The 21,259-nt window shown below is 45.9% G+C and overlaps 1 protein-coding gene across 2 annotated transcripts in view; it reads right to left on the reverse strand.

Moving 5' to 3' along the window:
• Nucleotides 1-6,132: 6,132 nt before the first annotated feature.
• Nucleotides 6,133-21,259, reverse strand: part of BEND5 (BEN domain containing 5) — a 931,317-nt gene continuing 916,190 nt past the window's right edge. For both annotated transcript variants that reach the window (XM_084527421.1, XM_084527420.1), the window contains 2 exons: nucleotides 20,313-20,409; nucleotides 6,133-8,602 (listed from right to left, as the gene is read on the reverse strand). In XM_084527421.1, coding sequence (XP_084383547.1) covers nucleotides 8,479-8,602; nucleotides 20,313-20,409 — 221 coding nt within the window. In that variant the 3' untranslated portion in view covers nucleotides 6,133-8,478. The remainder of the gene's footprint in view (nucleotides 8,603-20,312; nucleotides 20,410-21,259) is intronic.

Here is a 21,259-nt window from a genome sequence, read left to right on the forward strand (position 1 = left end):
TGAGAAACAGGAAACAGAATCCCAGCATGGAAAAGATCTTGAGAGCATCCTGTCCAACCCCTCTGCTCAAGGCAGGTCTTCTGGAGCAGATTGCCTAGGACTGTGTCTTGTTGGGTTTTCAATCTGTACAAGGATGGAGACACCACAACTTCCAGGCCATTAGCAGAGGCTGTCTAGCCGCAGGGAGCCCTCCCTCGGCCTCCCTCCCTGTTGTAAACCACAGTGATTATCTCCACCACCACCAAAAGACAGCTCCTTCAGAAATAAATAAATAAATAAACAAAGCTCACGCCTAAAGATGTTATCATGCATAATTCAGGGGAAGAAATCCATACTGCATTTAAAAGATTACATCTTATCATCCAGGGTACTTATTAGCTTGATGATTTAAAAGTACACGGGGATAGAGTCTCTCCCATGATTTTGCACTGGTGTCAGTGCGGTTGTGCTGATGGACGATTCGCCCTGCAGCCCTGCTTGGGACAGAACTGCTTTTCTGTGCCAGAACTTGCCCAGATGGAATCGGGATGGACCCGATGCATGGTGGGCAGCACAACAGCCCCAAAAGTGGTCTGGGGCAGCCAAGAACTGAATGTGTTGGACATGCTTGTCTTTATCAAGTGCAGAAATGCTGGGCTAGTCCATAGCACTGCTAATATAAATTCTTGGGATTGTCATCATTATTTGCATTACTTCACCTGTAACTTCTCACCCAGGGAGTTCACAGTAAGAAAGGATTTTGCCCTGCATGCATTTCAGCATGACTTTGCAGTCCCATAATCAGCGTAAGGCGTTACAAAAGCATCTGAGGGTTGTTGCTGCCCCTGGCCATCCCCTCCGTATCAAACACAGACAGGACACTGGCCACCAACATGCTGATAAACTGCTGGCAGAGGCGCTGCAATGTGCTTCTCTTTGTCCCTCTCAGTTGTGCCTTCGGTCAAGTCTAGTGTTTTGAACCTACAGCGGCTGCCTGCAGCATGAACATGTTTTTATTACAAACTGCAGGTATCTGGATACTGAGAGAGTAAGGAGGCTGGAACAAAATTCAGACAACTTTACCCTGGCCACCGCTGGCTGCTCTGACAGCCCTTGATATTTCACAGGACAGGTTCCCCATCTCACAGCATGCCCTCCTTTTAACCTGGCACATCCCATGCTAAATGGCACTCTAACACAAAACAGGGCTTGCGTTTCCACTTCTGGCCTCACACTGTGCAGCTAGCCACCATTTTTCTAAATCGATGAAAACATTTTTTTTTTTTCCAAACTATACCTGAGGTGCTCTCAATTCAGCAGAATTGACCCAGAAGGTGCACACCCTGCTCCTGATCACAGCGAGGGTCATGGGGGTTTCTGGGGTTCTTCTCCATGCAACTTCTCACGAAATCTGCATCATCTCACAGATCCCACATTTGTATCTTGAGCATGGAACTAACTAATTACCTGGGGACTGTGATGTTTACATCCATTTCAGTCAGAAACCCTCCGATGTGTGGTTCAGGATGTCTCAGGATAGCTGAGTGATAGCTCAGTCCAGGAAAAAGGGACGTACCAAACAAGCAACATAAGAGTGACAGAAGAGAAAATAATTTGCAGAAACCTTTCTCCCCATTTTTTTCAAGGCTGAGACACGTGAATCAACTCAATTTAACAGCCACTATTAATTACCATTTACCCTCTGCTAGCACTGCTGTGGGAGCATCTGTGATGTGTTCACCAAGCACCCATTGGCATTGCTCAGCTGGGTGCTGGGCTGCATGGGGTCTCGTTCACTTCCCTGGCTCGGTGTCCTACTGCAACTCACTTCACAGCTGCCTGAGTCTTGGGCCACCACGTGAGAAATGAGTGTTTCCTCACGTGGAAAAGAAGATGTATAAAGCAACTTTCGTATGAGGTAGGCTTACTGTGGGGTTTTGAACGGTAGAGATGAATCACATAAAGGAATATTGTGCTATTTATCCTAAATCTTGCAGCATTACATCCATGGAAGGGCTGAGCATTCAAGATTTGAAGATCACTTAAGATTTGCGGGGTGATGTCCTGGCTTCATTTAGAAGAAAAGCAAAGCCATTCTTGACCTGGAAGGTTTCACCCTACCCTCAGTGCTGAGCTGCAAGCTCTCCAAGGGCTGCTCCAGTGCTAACAGCATCCCTCTGTTCTGAGCATCTTCCTGAGCTAAAGTTAAGTCGTGCTTCTCCACCTTCTTTCTCTCCTCTTCCTCCTACTTCTTCATCAAGCCTGCCCAGACACACTGTGTATTTTCTACTTTGTGACTCAGGATCAGCTGCTCAGACTCCTTGGGAGTGTGACAGAGCTGTGACCAACCAAGAGGGAAAGGAATCTGCCTCAGGGGAGGAAGAAATGAAAGCGCTGAGTACAACATGGATTTGCCAGAAAATAACTTCCCCACCAAGGACCGCACTCAGCATTCAGCAAAGCAAACAAGAGCTAGCAGCCTCTACATTTACTGCAGCCCAGCTCAGTAAGGTGGCATCTCCCAACTGCATCCCATAACGTGGGTAACAAAGGACCTTAAAAAAAAAAAAAAAAAAAAAAAAAGACACCTCTAGAAATTCCTTCATTCTTCCTTGAAATGGGGCGTAAATGCTGCAGAAAAATCCCCAGTAGTCTTCGTGGTACAGCCAGGGAGTGAAACCAAAAAATTGCCTGCCTTCACTTAGCACCAAAGGGAAATGTGTACAGATCCCCAGCATTTGTTCAGGCTGCTTTGGCTGAAGGCACCCAGTGTAACAGCGCTAAATGTGCAAAATGAACAGGGGACTCCTTACCCTCAGTATAATTTTGTGCATGCAGTGGGGGATCACAGGAGGATATTGGCTCCCTTCTGACTGTGAGAAAGACTTCTTCCCCAGTGGCAAAAGTTGCTGTAGCTCTTTATTGATCTTCCAAACACTGGCTGGTAAGAAAATCTTCCTTCATACACCCAGGCGCTTGATGCTGCTGCTTAAGTTAGAGCTGGGTGGTTTCTATTTCCACTATTTCCAGAGAGTAAAGTTCAATCCTTACTGGAAAAGCAACATTTTAACATATTTTTTAATATTTAACAAATGTTTTTAATGATAAATAACTTCTTTAATGAACAATTTTATGAAAAAAGAGGCCATGATTTCAAATCTTTTTAAAGTACATCACTGATCAGTGCCCATGAGATCAGCCTCCCTTGTGCTCCCATCACAGGAGGATTCAAACCCCTCCAGATTTGCTCTCTCTAAAGCGTTATCTTCCTTCTGAGTGTGTTAGTCTGCCATGGAGAGGCGCAGGAAATATGGAATAAATCCCAATTCCCTGAATTAACCAGCTCTGACAACCCCTGGCTGCCGTACTGCTGCGGTGCAGCTCCCATCGGATGCCCTTGGATCTCTGCTTGGAGCACCAGATGGGGCAGAACATGAGTGATGAGAGGGGCTCCTGCAGGCCCAGGCGGAACCAGGGGAGGATGTATCAGAAGGATGTTTCGTGTCTGAGCTGAAATCTCCTCTCACACACCACAAACGTGCAGGCCACAGTGCATTTACCTCCAGGGAAGAGCCGAGATGATGGTCCCCTCTGTCTGGATGGCAGCCTGTGGCTGCAGGAAGCCTTCCAGGCTCTTCCATGCCTGAAGATGGCCCAGTTGTGTTTACACAGAGGTACTGAGCAAGTCAGCAGGCTGTGGGCCATCCTCACCCTCTGAAAGGTTCACACTTACACAGCACCGTGTAGCCCCGGCCTTGCAGAGACCCCGTGAAGTTGCTCTCTGCTGTTAACCTGGCGCTACGGCCCACTGCATACCGGTACTAAAGCACAGGGAAAAACCTTAATCAACTCCTGCAAAGTTCTTTGAAATCTTTTTCTGTGTGAGGACAGAGAGGCTTTAAGGGGACAAAAATCAGCTCCTTTACCAGCCATGCCAAATGTTTTTAGCAGCCTCCAGTACAAAAGGAGGCACAGTGAGCTCTGCTTATGAATCATTACCATCCAGCACTGTGCTTCAGGCTGCAGAGGAAACTGGTTTAACTTAGTTTATGTGAAAAGGAGATAGACACACACACACACACACATTTATAAAGCACGCAAACATATAATACAGGAGCCAGAGAGAGAGTCTGTATCTACATTTATGATATCTTCCTGCACCAGGTAAGGAAAGCATCTTTTTCCTTTTAACCAGGTGCTGTACATACATTGTTTCCTTGCAGTCTATCTTCAGGTTATAGCAGTTCACAAGGTTTTTTCTGCAGATGTGTTATTCAATTACTTCAGGGCTTTTCCATTTGTAATATTATGAAGCAATGATAGCCAGCAGACTTCACCTGTCTTTTAGAGATAGCCAGCCTGGTAATTTTAACTCTGCCCATTTTATCCACACCAGTAAATCTCATAACATGGTTATAGAGAGATTCCAATTTTTGTAGAACCTTCTCCCGGGAATTCCTGTATACAATATTGCCATAGTCTGTAATGGACATAACCTGTGATTGGATTAATGTTTCCCTAGTGAAGAAGTCAAAGCATTTCATGTTCCTATAACTGGTTTGCAGCTCTGCAGTAAAGGTCTTTGGTGTGGCAGAGAAAATAATTGCAAACGCAGCCCCAATCAGAATATATAATCCCCTCACAGCGAGGGTCCAATTCAATGCAGTTAGACTGCCTGTGTGGGGGTTTGTAGCAGGATTTTCTTGTCAGGAGAGCAGAATGCACAGAAAACAAGTTAATTTCAGTACTTTAATATTCATGCCCCAGTCCTGTGCAAAGAAAAGTAAACTCATTGTTCCTCCTCCAAGGGAGGGCCCTCCAACTCCCCAGGCAGAGAGCAGGAGAGGCAAGGCAGTGCAACGGGGCTCTGGTCTCCCCACAAGAAGAGCCCACCACGTGGGCTCAGATAAACACACGCATTTGTTCTGGAAAGTAAATTCATTTCTGACAAGTCAGACACCCAATTTTGGCCATGTATTGGTATCTGAAACTTTCAAAATCCCTGATATTGCCTTACCTTGAACTTGACATGAGAGACTAGGAAAGAATTACTTGTTGAGCGTACAACGTGCATTACTTATGTCTGATACACAGATCTGCTTATCTGGGAAGACGAGGCTCCAACAACGCCAGCTGGAAGGCCAGAAGAAGGCTCTGAAGTGGGATCTGTCTGCTCGGATGGTGGATAAGGACCTCAGTGTTCACATGGGGGAGACTGAACTAGAGACTGGGCACTGAATGCTTCATACTTTCACCTCCCATGATCGTCCCCAAGCATTTGTAAAACGGTGTGTGCACATCACACGCTCTGCCCCACGGATGTGCAAGCCCTCATCATGTGAGCCAACAGCGAAGGCTCCTGTCCTCAGCTGGTCAGGAAGGGCTTTCAAGAAGCATGCTTTACTGGTGAACCACAAAAGCAGGGGTGAGTCTCTGGAGAAAATCCTATAGATTCACTTTGTAGGGTTCAGAGGGGACGCAGGAGGGATGTCGAGGTGCAAAGATGGGTTGGGCAGCTGAGGCTGCTAGCGGACCAGACGGTGTGGGAGACAAACTGAGACAGGAGTGAAACGCGAGAGCAAAGACTTTGAACACAACGTGCTGGAACAAGGATGGGGAGGGTGGGCTCCAGAATGGGCATGCTGCCCGACTGACGAGCAAGGCAGATGCTCTTGGCAGATAACCTTATGTTTGGATGTTATGGTATTGCTAGGCAGGTGGAGAGGATGGGAAGAAGGTTACCAACATGGGAGTTGACAAATGGGATGTCATCATTTCCCATATGGGTAACTGTCTCCAATCTGTCCCTTCTATCTGACTAGAAGCTTGGGATATCTCAGCAGAAGGGAAGCATCTCCAGTAGAGATGAGGATTCTGCATTAGGTCTCTACTGAAAGTTGAAAATTGCATGCTCTGGAGTAGATATGGGTGACAGGAGACAATTAAGAAGCAGAGACCGATTTCAGGAAAATCCCGTTATTAAATCTGAACTTAAAAGGCTGACAAGTCAGATGGCAGGAATCTCTGACACCTGATAGCAGGGCTGCCCAAGGGCTTCCCAGAATCAGCTTGTCCTCTTCTTGGTTTCAAAGTGACTCTGGGGACTATTGGGGAAGAAAAAATGGATGTGAAATAACACACACATTCCACAGCTGCTTTAATTACTTTATTCATAATTCTAGAGTAAATCCTTTTGTTGCTAAGCAAATACCTGAAATTCTCTTGTTATATATATGCATGTGTATATAGAACCATTCAAAAATAAATAATAAAGAATTCTGCAAATGTTTTCCCAATGCATGCACAAAAGGAACATTTCTCCCCCAGTAAACCAACTTTGAAAGTCTTCCCCTCAAAACCTATAAAACCCAACAATAGTCATAAATTAACACTAGATTAATTCAAAGGAGAACTTATCCCCCCTCTGCATACCTTCTAATCCATATCTCCAAGAGGTCATTTTAATTATTGCACTGTCACTGCTATTCATTACTCTCCTCTTGGAGACAGAAAGCCAGCACAGTGCCTTTTGGATGCCTTGGAATTCATCACATGAGGGCATTTTATTCTCCCTAAAATGCTCACAGGTTAACCCCCTCACCTTGAAAGACTGACAATATCAGGTTTGTTTGGTGTTTAAAATCATTCTCCTTTCTGTGAGATATCTCTTGCTTGTTTTCAGCCAAATTCTCCTTATCAGAGAGAAACTTAACTAACAAAAGCCCAGCAAACAGCTGGCAAATGCACAGACACAATCAGCTCAAGTTTTGTCAGATCCTGAGTAGCTTGCCCTTTTTCACAGGCATGCAAAGCCTAATATTTTGTCCTGAATGATACCTGCTCACTCCTTCTGACTGCAGTTATGCTAATTGGATGGAAATCATGTGCCAGTGGCTCCCAGGAGGGCTGTCTGGGGGTGCGATAGGGCTACAGAAGTAGGTGTGAGGTCCTGAGACACAGAAGGTAGACATCAGCCTTAACCCTGCTTGCTTTGTTTTCACTTATATGGAAAGGACCGACAAGGGCCTTATGCTGAACTCCCTTCCATCCATCGTGACAATGGTACAGACACAGGATTCAAAGACAGATGAGCACATCTGAGGGCCTGCTGGCTTCCTGGCTGCATGTATGCAACCCAGGCTGCTCTCAGGTAGCTCTTTGTAATATCTGCAAGGTGAGGGCCTGGCTGAGTCTGCCTCTGCTCCTCAATAATAAAGCTCAAGTCCTGGGAAAGAGAAGAGGAGTAACCAACCTTGGTCTTTCACTAGAGAAAGGAATGTCTGGGGCTGCTACTTCTTCAAGGCCACCCCACACAAAAGCACCCCAAAGCATCCCACACAAAGGAGAGCTCATTCGGTCTTTCACGCATCCCTCTCCAACCCCAGCCTGGCTCATCTTTTCCCTTCCTAGCCACTGGGTCTCAGCATCTTCTCTTCTCCAAACCATCACTAAGTCCACCGTCCCTTCTCAATCCTGAGAGGTACTTCCAACCCCCCTCCCAGACACCCTCTTTTACTCTCCAGTCTGAGAACCACTGGCATTGCACTTCAAATCCACATCATTGGCAAATGTTTCCAGTAAGTCACACAAGACAGGAGACAAGGCTGCCCGATGACAGTGGCTTCAAGCAGACATAGCACTTGCTGTCCATGCAATGGGATGATTGTGATGTTCCACCTGAGATTTACAACAGCAGCACAACATCATTGGTTCATCCCTTTCAGCACTACCCCTAGCTGACACCGTCTCAGTCATAAATCTTTTGGGAAGTCCAGTCCTTCTAGACCCCGACCAGTTATTGCTGGAGGACCATGGCTTCTGCCTGTCAGACAGGTCTTGCAGTGAGTTTCATGCCTGCAGCCTGACAGGTGACATCAGGAACATTTCTCATATGACCACTTCCCTCAAATGATCTGATAGAAGAGCAAAAAACCTAGCCATGCAGCGGATGATAAATGGCACATCGAGGAGCGCCTGCCTGACTCCCAGAAGCTATTTATCAGGCTCTCTTAATGCAAGCTAACTGGGCTACTGCATGCAATTGGCATAAAAGCGTCTGAGCCTGACAGTAAAAGAGGAGACATCACACGGGGCAGCAGGGGAGCCAGGACTCCCTCATTTGCTCATCGTATGGATTACCCCTTTAAAGAGAGCAGGAGAGGCTGGTGGAGGAAGGGGAGGCTTTCTCATTGTAACAAATAGCTTTTCAGCCACTGCAAATGATTTCTCTAAATCTATCGGGTCACTCTTTATTTTCCCAGAGATGAGGGGAAAAAAAAAGTCTGAAATTGATTTACCATCTATAAATAAAAAAGAATCAATGGTAAAATTTCTAGCTAATTTCCCTCTCCCTCTTTCCCCCTTGGACTATTTGTTATCTTAGAAATACTTATCTGGGGGAAAAAAAAAGAGAAACATCAGCAGTTCCAGCCCCAGCCACACTCCTCCTCCTTGCCCCACAGACCAGCCCTCTTCTCCTCTCTTTCTTCTTCTCCCCTCTCATTGTGTGGGGAGAGACTGGTCCTTTGGATGTGTCTGGTTCCTCTTCTCCAGCTTGCTGCCGACTTGGCCAGTCCCTTGACCCTGCGGAGTAGCGCCTTTAAAAAGTGGCTCCTTTTCTTTCCTGCCAAAGGAAGAGAAAGAGAGATGTTATGAGACGCTGTGCTGCTCCCGCGGCAGTTTAGCCACACATGGGCTGAGCTCCGAGGAGCTGCCATGTGTAAATCTCACAGGGAAGCATGTCTGCAACAAGGCTTTGGCAACTCAAGAGAAATTGGAGGTGGTTAAAGACCAGCTGGGCCCACGTCCCTTTGGCCAGAGCAGGGTTAGTCCTTCCAGGAGACTTCAAGGGCTTTGCACCAGCTCTGAGCTCTCCAAGAGATGGGCCCCACTGCTTCCCTTTAGGCTAAAGCTCCTACAGCTCACTGCAGCCCCCACACTCCTGAAACATTTCACATAATTTCCCCTAAGTAACACCCCTTGTATCAGTGTGAACACTTCCTCCTGGGGCAGATACCATTAACAGGACAGCTGGGTTCCCAGGTGTGCTCGCCTCTGCGCTGTCCCCACTGCCAGGGCAGCTCACAGCCCCTGATGTCCCCAGACTCCTGCCACATGGCTGGGGAGCACCCATCCAAACCAGTGTACTCAAAGAGCCTGGCTGTTTCACCATGCCCATTAAATCCTAATATCTTAAGGTAATTGAAATCTGCAGCCATCTCTGTTGTCTGGGGCCTGGCACTTCCAGCCCCTGGTGGGCTGCTGTCCGAGCAGAGCACTGGGGGTTAACTGCTGACCTCTGAGGGGCAGAGTTACACGAAATACAAAATACTTTTGCAGCACTGCCCCAGGAGTTCTGGGGCTGAGGACTGAGCTCAGCACAGCTCCGTGGCTTCCCGCAGCTTGTCCGGGGCAGCAGACACCTTCTCCGTGCAGCCTTGGCTCCTGAAACAATCACTGCGGGTTTCCCAGACAAAGTGCTGCTGGGGTGTGTTTACAGCGTGCATGCTGGATGTTTGCTACTTTAAGGAAATCTCTAGCCTTTATTATCCATTAATTCTGTAGCATTTCTATTCTGTTTACTTACATAGCCTCGTTGCTTAAAGGCCTTAATTAAAATCCTCCGTATCACATCCCAGCTCTCTCGCCACCCTCCGGCTCCTGCCAGTTGTGTTTCGCAGCAACGACAGGCACAGACAAGTGGGCAGCCTCAGCCTGTCTGTCTGTCTGTCTGTCCATCTAACTGCTAAGGCCCTTTGCCTTGCAGCACTGTCAGGTCACACCGGAGCTGCAAAGGTGCCTCTGAGCTGGGCGCAGGAGCCAAGAAGCAGCTCCTGGCCCTGCCAGTGGCCCCCAATGCTGCTGGTTTTGTTCATTCACCCCTGCTGCTATGGCAGGAGGCAAGTGGAGAGGAGACATCCCTCCTAACTCGGAGGAGAGACTCCCTCCTAACCTCCTAATCTGAGCCTGCCGCAGCAGCTGGAGCCCCAAACCCGGCTGGTGCTCGGTGTTGTACAAACCCGCACGGAAGCAGAAACGCTTCAGTGAAGAGAGCTATGATGGAAACCAGGTTCCCCGATCTCTCCACCCCAAATCACTCGAGGAACTGGGCGCCTCTGAACCTTCCTGCCACTGCGACATATTGCCGCCTGCCTTCCCCCCATGCAGATGTGTTTGTCTGTGCTTCTGCTTTTATCTGCAGTAAGAGGTTTAAAAATGCATTTGAAAAGAATTGTAATAATATAGGGACCGATGGGGCACAAGGCTAAGGGGGCTTTGCTCCACCAGCCCTCCCCTCCCCCCTGCTGTCACAGCTGCCACCAGTTCAGCATCCGCTGCATCTCCACAGCTTGATCACCAACCTACGGCACAGTGGTATTTTGAAGAGATAAACACTGAGACAAAAATAAATAAATTAGGACCCTGGGAGGGAGACCTGAGAGGCACAGAGAAGTGAGAACAAGCATTTTCTCTGGTGCTGTGTATAATTACATTGACAGGTTCCTAGATGATGCTGGAGACCCAAAAGCGGCAGCAGCTGTGGACCAAACAGAGAATCCTGCAGAACATAGGGAGGCACGTCTGTCAGCCCATCCCCTGCCCTGGGGCTGCCCCTGTCACTGCTGACAGCCTGCCCGTGCCCCGTGGAGGAGAAGCACCGTCTGGGCAGGGCTCACCCCTACAGAGGCACTGATTTCCCTGCGCCCACTTGGCCAGAGCACGAGAGCATCACTGCTGAACCTCCTTCCCAGAAAGGCAACCCAACCCGTCTCTTCTCTGCAAGAGAAGAAGCAACATAAAAACATGCAAAGAGGAGAAAAATGGGTCGTATACCTCCTTTTTCATCATCCAGGTAACACCAAAAAAGCAAACCTTAGTTAACCAGCGGCACTTACAGGTGGGATTTTTAGACACTGTCCTTTTTTAGCAGACATCCAAGCATTCACTGAATGGAAGCATCCTGAGTGTCAAGCACCCTGTTCACACCAGGTTCTCGTGGCAGTGATTTTTGGATGCACAGCCAATTGACAGACAGTCATGATCAGATCGCAGCTCTGCTGCGAGCTCATCACACATACAACAGTTAATCTTGCAGCCATGCAAACTGTTTTGCAAATTGAAATCTCAGAGGCATAGCAATTACAATACCAAATTTATACCACATCTCACAGTCAACTAATTGTACATCCAAAAAATCACCACTTGAATAATCTGAATACATTCACCTTTACTGCTAAAAAAAAAACCCACTACGTGCTTGATCTCAACATAATTTTGAGTTACAGAACCCATGGGAAAAAATGCCAACCTCTGATTTCAACAGCAAAATTGCTTCTCTCTAAATACAGCAGAAGCATAGCTCATATTGAGGCCTAGCATGTTGGTGTTTCCACTGATGCTTTTTTTTTTTTTTTTTCTTCTTCTCCACATTCTGCAAAATGGGGATGTTGCTTGCTTTAGCTCCTCAGCCCATCAAGTCAAGCCCCAAAAATGTTTACACCAAATACACTTCCCATGTTCACCTCTAAAACAATTTTATCAGCATTTTTAATTGCTAGGAATACTTAAACCTTATAGGTTTTACAATGAATCAGCAGGCTGACAAACCAGGCTGATGTTTTAGATGAGCTGAGGTTTACGAAGCCGCTGCCCTGGAGCAGGTGAGGACTCTCACAGCCCCCAAGCACACTTGTGCCCTTCTGGCATTTTGAGCTCTTTCACACACACGTTTCTTGACTTTAGTTCCAACCTGGTAAAGCATGTTGAGGTGGGGAACGACAGATTTTAATTAGGGACTTAGCAGCTAGCATATTAAAGGGGGCCAAAACAGAAGAAGACTGTGCTTAAACTGCAAAGGGAGGAGAAAACGAGGTTATTTGAGCCACGTGAGTGGGATCAAAAATGAATCATCAGGGCTGGGAAATGGCTAACCTCTGATCCCTGAAACCAAGAAATCTGGTTGCTGTCATGTATCTGCTGATCTAATTTTTACACGTTCCCCTCCATCCGGAGGAGCGGCGGTTCCGTTGCAGATGGGCAGCCATCTCAGCTAAACAATCAATGCCTGATTACTTCAAACGCTTCGCTCTCAGGGATGCACAATTAACCGGGCCCGTATTTGACACTGCAAGGAGAGCGCAGTATTTTCTGGGATTGTCTGACAAGTTTCAAACGTAAAAAACACAAATCAAATGGCCCAGCAGATAATGACAGCCAGTACCCTGGCAGTTAGATAATGTGCGTGCTCCAAAGCAAGGCCAATTAGAAGCTATAAAAACAAATTTACAATGTTAGAGCAAAGGTCAGAAATCCTCAGCCATTACCGCAGGCTTGATTTTTTTTTTTTTCTTTGAGCAATCACCAGTGCCTATTTCCAGAAAGCAAGCACAGATACATGTTTGCCAGATGGCCACCCATACAGCAGATTATGATTTCTGGGCCATGCAGAGCCCACTGGCTTGGTGCATGGGGAATCCCAAAGCTACCTGGCAGTCTCACTGGGTCCATACTTTTCTGAATGCAAGGATTGCTCCACGCTGCTTATAGAGAAGGCGTCGTATTTGAGCCTGCTCCTCAGGAGAGTTTGCAGGTGTCTCTCCCCGTGCCACTGAGGGGATCCTGCTATTTGTCCTCCATCCCTCTGTTCCTGCCCTCCCTCCCCAGCTCACCACAGCGAGGCACACCTTCCTCTCAAGGACACTGTGTGGAAGCAGGAATGATTCGCCTGTAACTGGGACTACATTTTCACACAGGGGAAGGAGAAGTAGTCACAATTAGAAGCACCGCACATGGCTCGGACCCAGCCATAGTTGTGTATCTTTACTGACCCTGGAGCAGAAAGCTGTAAAGAGGATGAGAAGAGGTTTCATCTTGTCCCCAGTCCTTCTATATTCTAAGGAGAATAATGCATTGCATTCACCTGATGAGATGCTAGCAGAAAATGACCGTCCTTTGAGATCAAATCAGACATATGACATTGGAATTAATATGCTATGTACACCAGACATTACCCAAGTCAACCCATCCAACACGTAGCAGCTCTCCGTGCTTTTGAAGTGGAGTGCACTGCCCCGCTCTTTGGAAACAGGGAGAGTCCACACAGGGGTGAGGCTTGAAATAACACAGATGCTGTAAATCTGCTTACTGAGCCCTGGCTTCCTCAGAGCTGCAAGCCCAAGGAAGAAAGAGAAAAGCAGGTGGGTACGTCTAGGCACATCTACATGAGGATACCCAGGAGAGCTAATCCAAATACATTTAGGGTGTAAACGTAAAGCTGATTAGTGAAACCACAGTAAGCTCCTATGTGGATATGCTCCTCCAGAGTTAAAGTAGCCATAATTCAATTCATTCATTTAGCTCATTTCCAAAAGTAAATTAAGGTAGAGAAAATTGAATTAAACAAGCTGACAGCACCTTCATTTTGAAAGGGATTGTTAACATGGACCCAGTCTACCTCATGCAGTAATGCAGATTATTTTCCCCTGCTGGGCAAGCATGCTGGCTCCCCAGGCCAGTCTTGAAGGCGTGTGTTTTTACACATCCTTTGTTCAGGGATGGTTTGAAAGCATAACCAAGCCCGAAGTGTATTTGGCTGTTTGCGTGTGCTTTAGACTGCCTGTGCTTAAATCCAGGGTGAAATCCTTCCAGCCAGTGCTCCGGTCCCTAAGTGCTTGACAAGGTAATTGTTGTAATGGGGTGTTTTGGTGAGCCCTCTGCTGGAAGCCGGCCAAGCGCTGCAGATCTCCCCAAACTCTGCAAACGGATCCTTTTCATTGAACCCACGCAAATGTGTCACAGTTTAAAACCTGAAAGGCTTTCTGTAATGACAGCCACAAGTATCAAGAGTTGCATAAAACGTGCAGACGTGCGTGGGAGTGAGCTGACAGATTATAATTACCAATAGAGAAGGGGGAAAAAACAAAAATTAATTTTTGAGGCAAAACATATAATTTGCCTTTAAACCATAGTAGTGTTCCCGTTACTAATGCCATTTACAGCCCTGGAAATCAGATTGAAATTGTTTGACTCCTCAGCAGTTTTATTTGCTTTTTTTTTTTTTTTTTTTTGCTTTGCTTCTTTTTTTTTTTTTCCTTGTAAAGGTGCACCAGCCAACGTGGGAGGATAAAAAAGCAGGGCTTTTTTTAGACACTCATATGAGATTTGCACTGTTTGAACACGAAGGGAGCCAGGTAAGACAGTCTGCAGGCTTTGGCAGCGTTTCTGTGCTAGCTGGTAGGATCATGCATCATTGCAGGCCCAAACAGCCCTGACAGTGACACAGGGAAGGCTCTTAAATTCAGTCTGGTGCCACTTGTCTACTTCTCCATACAAAAGGGACAGTGCTATAGGGCACCCATTGACCATGAACTGGTAAAATCCCCAAGACAGGTTGCAGTCCTCCCTTGGAGCCAGGCTGGTGATGGAGGGTTTTTCAGCTGACTTTTTTCCTACCCTCACTTCATTTCCTCCTTTCTTTACAAATTATAAGTGGTTTTGCTGATCTTCCTCTGGAAGAGCACTGGAGGAAGGGTAATAAACCATTTACTTTGCTGTGCCTGCACAATTCAAGAGGCGCTGCCAATAGCGTACACCCTCAGGCTGTAGTAGGGTGAAGTGCTGATACAAGTAGCCCGGGGAGGTGAAGAGCCTGTGTGCATCCTCCGTGGGCAAGAGAAATGGCCAGACCTGCTAATGTCTTCAGGATTGCTCTGGGGAACTTCTCTTTGAAGACCCAAGTCAGTTTTATTTTGAAATAAAATAAAATAAAATAAAATAAAATAAAATAAAATAAAATAAAATAAAATAAAATAAAATAAAATAAAATAAAATAAAATAAAATAAAATAAAATAGGAGACACCAAACTTGCTCTCAGCAGTAGTGGCTGAAACGTGCAGCTGAAGGCTGAGCTGCCTCCTTACCCATGTGTCGGAGCACATGTAGTCTGGGTGTCCCATACAGACGTTTCATTCATCCCTGCTTACTAACAGGGCTGGGAAGCCTACTTTCCTATACTAACACATGCCCATGCCCTGTCACCTGAGCCCAAGAGATGAACGCCTCAAAGATGGCCAGCCACATCTTCAGTATGAGAGAAGCAAAAGGAAAAGGTGCCTGATTTTCTTTTTTCCCACTTCCACAGAATTGCAACACTACTGTGCCCTGGAAGCTCAGGAGTATTGTGGATCTCAGTTGCACAGAGATCAAATTTGTTCTAGATCACTATTACCCTGACAAAACTCGTAATTCTTGCTAGGATCTCCACTTTTTTTTTTTTTTTCCCAATATATTTATAAGACTGCTTTCTCACTCAAAATGTTGGGGGAAAAGATGACAAGATAGCAGTTTAAGTTTGGAGGAAGTGAGCTGGGGATGACAGTGAACAGAGTCCCTAGAGAATGACAAGAAGCAGCCATCTACATAAAGCAGGCAGGTGGCTTCACTCCCAGCTCTCATCTCAGACGTGGCCAGGTCAAAGAAAGCACCGACAGATGCAAGTAAAACCTCAAAAATCCTGAAGGCATGTCTTTAAAGCATAGAGAGGATTTTTTTTTTTTTTCTGAAAGACAGCAAGGGGGGGACTGGGAAGAACATCCCAGACCCAGTGGGACAGAAGGAACCCCATGCAGCATGTGCCACAAAGCAGAAAATCCCTGGGATGGCATCAGCCTGAGCCTGCAAGACCACACAACCCCTGGAAACATCTCCTTTGTGTCAGACGGGGCTGAAAACATGAAAGACTGAGTTATCCCAGCAGAAGCACCTCCTTGTCAGACTGTGCCTGTCCATGGGAAGATGTTCCCCATCTCCACCCGACGTGGTGCAGATGATGGTTCCCATCACCTCTGAGGATGACAGGGCAGCCCCGTGGGCCTCTCTATCCAGGTGGGTACGCAGCTGTGAACTCATACATCATCATTAAAGCTGCAAAGTCAAGCAGCAAGAGGAGGAATTGCCAGAATAAAGGCTGTCAGAGCAATTTTAATTCAACCTCCTGGTGGATATGCCTTCTGATACAGTCTTTAATTACCTCATCACAGCCTACTTTTTCCTCAACAAGACTGCTGCTTCATTCAGGGCACGACGGACAGGCAGCAATTAATGAAGGGCCGGTCAATATTTTGTTCTGTCCTTTTTTTGTTCAGTGCGCTGCCCCAGGCATTATTTGCTGCATGCCATCAAATGCCTGCTCTTAGAATTATTCATCTTCTCCTGAACTTTTCTTACACGTGTATCAGTGCAGCAATTGAAAGTTTCCCATGTAGGAAGGAATTTCTTTTCCTACACCCCTAAAGGAAAACCCAGTGCAGAAATGAGTTGCAGAATATTCTGCTGGCAAGGTGAGGTTTTTCAGGGTACTGACATGATGTCTCTTCAAAGCCCAGCTCCCATAACCTCAGTCAGAGCTGTAAGCACTCAGTGTTTCTATAATTTGGACTCCAGTTGCCCAGAAAACCAGAAATATGGAGCTGGCAGCTCTAAGGGAAAAGAAAAGAAAAAAAAAAAAGTTGGTTAGAAAGGCAAGAGGAACTCTGCTGACGCTGCGCTGGAGCACGGCTCTGCTGCACAGTCAATGAGCCAGGAGTGAAAGAACAGAGCGATGCTGGTGTGGGCAAAGGCTTCAGGCAGTGTGCAAGGTGACTTGCATTTGCAAATTTTTGCATTGCAAAATTTCTGTTTTCCTACTTTAGCAGCTGTACTCTGCTTTTTCTTTATCTCATACAATTTTTTTTTTGTCTTTTACCAGACTACAGTGGAGGACGTTTTTTTGCTTCCAAACCAAGCAATGTTAACCTTTACCTGGGCACAAGTAGAGAGGTGTGTGCAGGACAGACTCAGCAAGAGAAAGAGCTGCCTGTGCCACTGATGGCATCAAAGGGAGGCCCAGTCAGATGCTTCCCAGTGAGTGCAGAGGGAGCAGAATTTGCTGGCTACTGAGCAGCATAAAGAAAACATTATAACAAGAGGAGAGGAAGGGCATGGACTTTCATTTCCACCTGGCAGCCCCTGTCGGCATTGTGCTCTCCTGCTCTGTGCCCACTTAACCCAACCTTGGGGAGATGTCTTTGTGCACTGGGTGGACTTTCCTGAGCCTCTCTGAAGGCTTATCACTCTAGAAAACATTCAGCAGTTTCAGCAAGGCTTTTAATTCATTAGCTCACACATGAAAATATTCTAACCTTTCTGCCCTTCCTAGCTGAGTCATCGATGCTTTCCGATCTTGCAGCAGACATGTCACCTTCAGGAAAATAGTGGCTTAGCATGCTGATAACAACGGACCTTATCTTCCTGAACTGGGCATTCGTTTAGGATCACAGGGTTTTGCAGGCCATGGGAAAACCCATGTGGCCACCAGGCTCCTGGGGAAGCTGAGGGAAGGCTAGAGGAAACTCAGCAAGAAGGGTCCTGGGAGAGGCTGGATGGACTGTGGTGGGAGGGAGGCCGCATGGCAGGATAGCTGTGGGCAGGGTGGGGGTGGAACAGACAGAAAAGATTGTCTGAGAAGTAATTGGTGATAAAATGCCCTTTAAGCATTTCATTTTGGTGTTTGGCTCTCTACGGAGTCAGCGTAGAGCCCAGAAGTCTCCTCAGGGCTCTGAGCTACTTGGGGACTTGAGGCTTACCCAGATGTTCCCTTGGTTGCAGAGGGAGCAGAAACCACTAAGGCAGGCCGTGGCCAGCATAAACTGCCCATGTTCTCTATGCTCCACGATGGCTGTTGTCAGAGAGCCTGAGAGGTCTAAACTTTATGAAAAGGTGCCTGAATCCGAGCACTAGAAATATTTCCGGCAATTTTCAGGACCATCTCTTGCTTTCTATGCCTCAGTTTCCTTCTGTGATGACACCAACATACACACTTCCCTCTTTAAGATCCTTCAGTCAGATGTGCTCTGGAAGCATTTCAGGTTGTTGTTATTTCCAGGGCTATCGTTATCACACATTTTGGCTGCACTAATTCCCTCAAACAGAAATCATTCTGCCTGTAGTAGGCTGGGACAAAGCAGCCAATTAGTTGTCCCTTACACGTTTATTAACTCTGCTCCTTCCTTTCAATGAGTATGTGGAATCTGGTAATGTTTTAATATATTTTCATAAACTGTGGGCACAACATGTCCTGTTTCAAGCTAATAACCATACCATATAATTAGTCCTGATTACACAGATATTTAGTATCATTTTCCATATTCCAATCCCTTCCTAGTGCCACTGCCCAGCCAAGACATATTTAAAGCCACAGTCATCTCCCTCCTCTTCCCCAGCAGTTTGCAAGATTTTCTTTTGGACAGGTTTGCAGTTAACATGATAGCTTCAAAGGAAAATTTCATTTCATTGATGTACATTTTATATATATACAGGCTCTGATCAAATGTCAGGTGACAAAACCCGGGATACAAATAGAAGGCATTTGTCTCTTACAGGGAAAAGCCAGTATTTGAAAGCGATGAGGAAATTAACAACATGAATCTTTAAAGATCTATTCCTTAAACATCTGTTGGCTCTGGGCTGAACATTTACTGTATTTAGGATTTTACTGTGAGGTAGCACTCCCCAAACAAAAGATCCCTCACCCCATTAGATTCTGGTGGGGGAAGGAGAGAAATTTGCTCTGTTCAACCTGATTATAGATGTGTATCTTTCCCTGCTGGCGTGGCTGTCTCTATAGAGATGGACATGGATATTTGATGAGATTAAAATGCTTCAGTTACCACTGTCAGTGGTTCTTTAATTTAAAATGAAGAAAGCAAACAAACATTCCTTTTGATGAGGTAACTGAATGATGCTACAGAAAAGCACTTTGCTGTCAGGTGGTAATTAGGTTCAGTAATAGTCATGGGTTTTTAGCCTTGGAGGCTGTGGCCCCTGGGAGTCTGAAAGAAATGATACATTCAATTTCCGGAGGAAAGGAAGATGCTGGATGCTTTTCTCTGCTAACCCTGCAGGTCTCTGCAGATAAGAGCATTCAGAGCTGCAGCACTGACAATCCTCCTTGAGCCAGCCTAAACTGTTGTGTCAAGATCACGAACAGAGAAAGGCAGATGGACCCAAAGTAGGGTGTTTAAACACCTAATGCAGTCAGGCTGGCTCTGACCACATATATAAGGAACTGCCAGAATGGCTGCACCGAAAGGATTTTTAAAGGCTGCCGAAGGGTACTCCAGCAATTGCTTTATGGCCTGGGCTGATATTTGTAACATCCATCTTAGGCATCAATGGAAAACCTTCAGTAGGAAAGTATTCCTTTGTAAACAAGCAACTGCTCCCACAGCTACTTTCTTAAGGGGAAAAAAGAAGAGAAAAGAAGAAAGTGAATTTCAAGGCTCATCTGCATTCCTTGGTGGAGAGGAACAATTCAATTTGGAACTGGATTTTCCATTGTAAAGTATAAATTATATCTGGCTATGCTGTTAAGAGCTGAAATCCAAGGGAAATATTCCAATTGATCCAAATGCATTTAGCTGGAAATCTTGATACTGCAGGTGTAACTGCTCTGTTCTCAGAACAGAGACAAATTCTCAATATGGTGTTTCCCATGAAATAGGAGCTTTGGTTCTTTGCTCCTTTCTCCATGTTCTTATGAGGCTTTATCTGTTCAAATAATGGTAGTTCTCAACCAACACTTTTAGTAGTTTTACCCCTGCTCCTTACACAAGGTAAGATGCTGAAAGAACACCATAATGAAGACCAGCAGTACTGCAGGGCAGTGCATTTCAAGCCCTTTCTTCACACCTTTGTGCATCGCTCACTGGTAGCCTTACTTCAGGTCCAAAAAGGACTTACTTTTGGACAAACAGCCACTAAACTGTCTGTAAAGCTGGATTAAGGACTGGTGAGGGGGAAACTTGAGGCAAAGGGTCCTGGTCACACCAGCAGAAGGAAACTGCCATCCAGCTGCCAACACTGCAGCAGGTCCAAGGCAAGGTGAAGAGCGCTGCCTTCAGTGCAGGCTTGCCAGTAGTTTCCTGAAACACTGAAAAGTTTTCACTTCCAGAATTAAAACTTTTCAAAATAAAGCAAGTCTGATTCTCCTCTCACTGTTGGGAGATAAATGAAGGGTAAGTCCATTAAAGATACTGGTGTGAGATTGGTGTGTAGCAGACAGAATTCAGGAAAGATATTGATATCTCCAAAATCCCCTGAATATTTTTTTCAGGCATAAACCAGGTATCTTTCCTGATCATAAATGCTTTATTTCCGAATGGAATTTCAATAAAATAAGCACAGTTAGACTGGCACGCTTATTATAAAGCCATAATGCAGCAGCACTGAAGTTTAGTCATGAAAGGTATTAAAAAAGCAGCCCCACTAAAGCAAGAGAAATTGCTTTTTGACCTACCGAGTTTTAGGAGTAGGTGCTAGCGGTCTTTCCACCAAGGAGTTCAGTCTGTAGTAGTCCAAGAACGTCCTAGCCACATTCCTTCCAAGCTTCATATCTGTAAGTTTTTAATTAAGGAGCATTTCTGGAAATAATTAAAAATAATAATAATAAAAAAGCAGAGTCTAGAGGTAAATTACTGCTATTTGACGCATGAGCAAGTTTTACATTAGCCATCCCACAGTGCTCAGACCTCAGGCAAAATGACTTACATAAGCAGATAAAGCGAGGGTCATCTTGTTTGCTTCTTGTTTTCAGAGGCAGATGCTATATAAAACCACAGACAAGAGGAAGCAATCTCCCTTTCTCCCAGTGCCTGGCTGCAGATCCCTGTGGCATTCGTGAGGTAATAGACAAGACCAAGGAGCGTTCCAATTTCAGTGTTCAGGGAAAATAAATATCTAAAAATGTCTGGATACAGGCAGTATTTCTGTGCTTGTATCTAGGAAACAAGGTCAACGATGTCGTGGTATGAACCAGCCATGGACCAGTACACAAATTCAACACTGGGATTAAAGCTGTAGCCCTCCACCTTGAGCAGAGACCTCCCACACTGTCCTAGGAGAATCCACTCTACTTTAGTTGTGGTACATTCAGGACCTAAAATGGTGTTTTAGCACTGAAATGGAAGGATGCCTTGGAGAGCTATACATTACCTTGAGGAGGTCGGCAGTAACACCGGGAGCTCTTCCCACCTCACTAGCCATGATTTTAGCTTTGTCTAACCCAAACCGAACACCACATTGATGCTACCCATAAAAACTGCTGCAGAGACCTTGCAGGCACCTGAACCTCCTGAAGACTCATTTGCCTAAAAAGAAGCTCAATAATTCATGTTTGAATTGAAAAATAATTTGCTAGCCAATATATCTATGGGGCAAACCTCCTCTGCATGTGAAACATCTGCG

The sequence above is a fragment of the Aythya ferina genome, assembly GCF_964211825.1.
Source record: "Aythya ferina genome assembly, chromosome: 8".
NCBI lineage: Eukaryota > Metazoa > Chordata > Aves > Anseriformes > Anatidae > Aythya > Aythya ferina.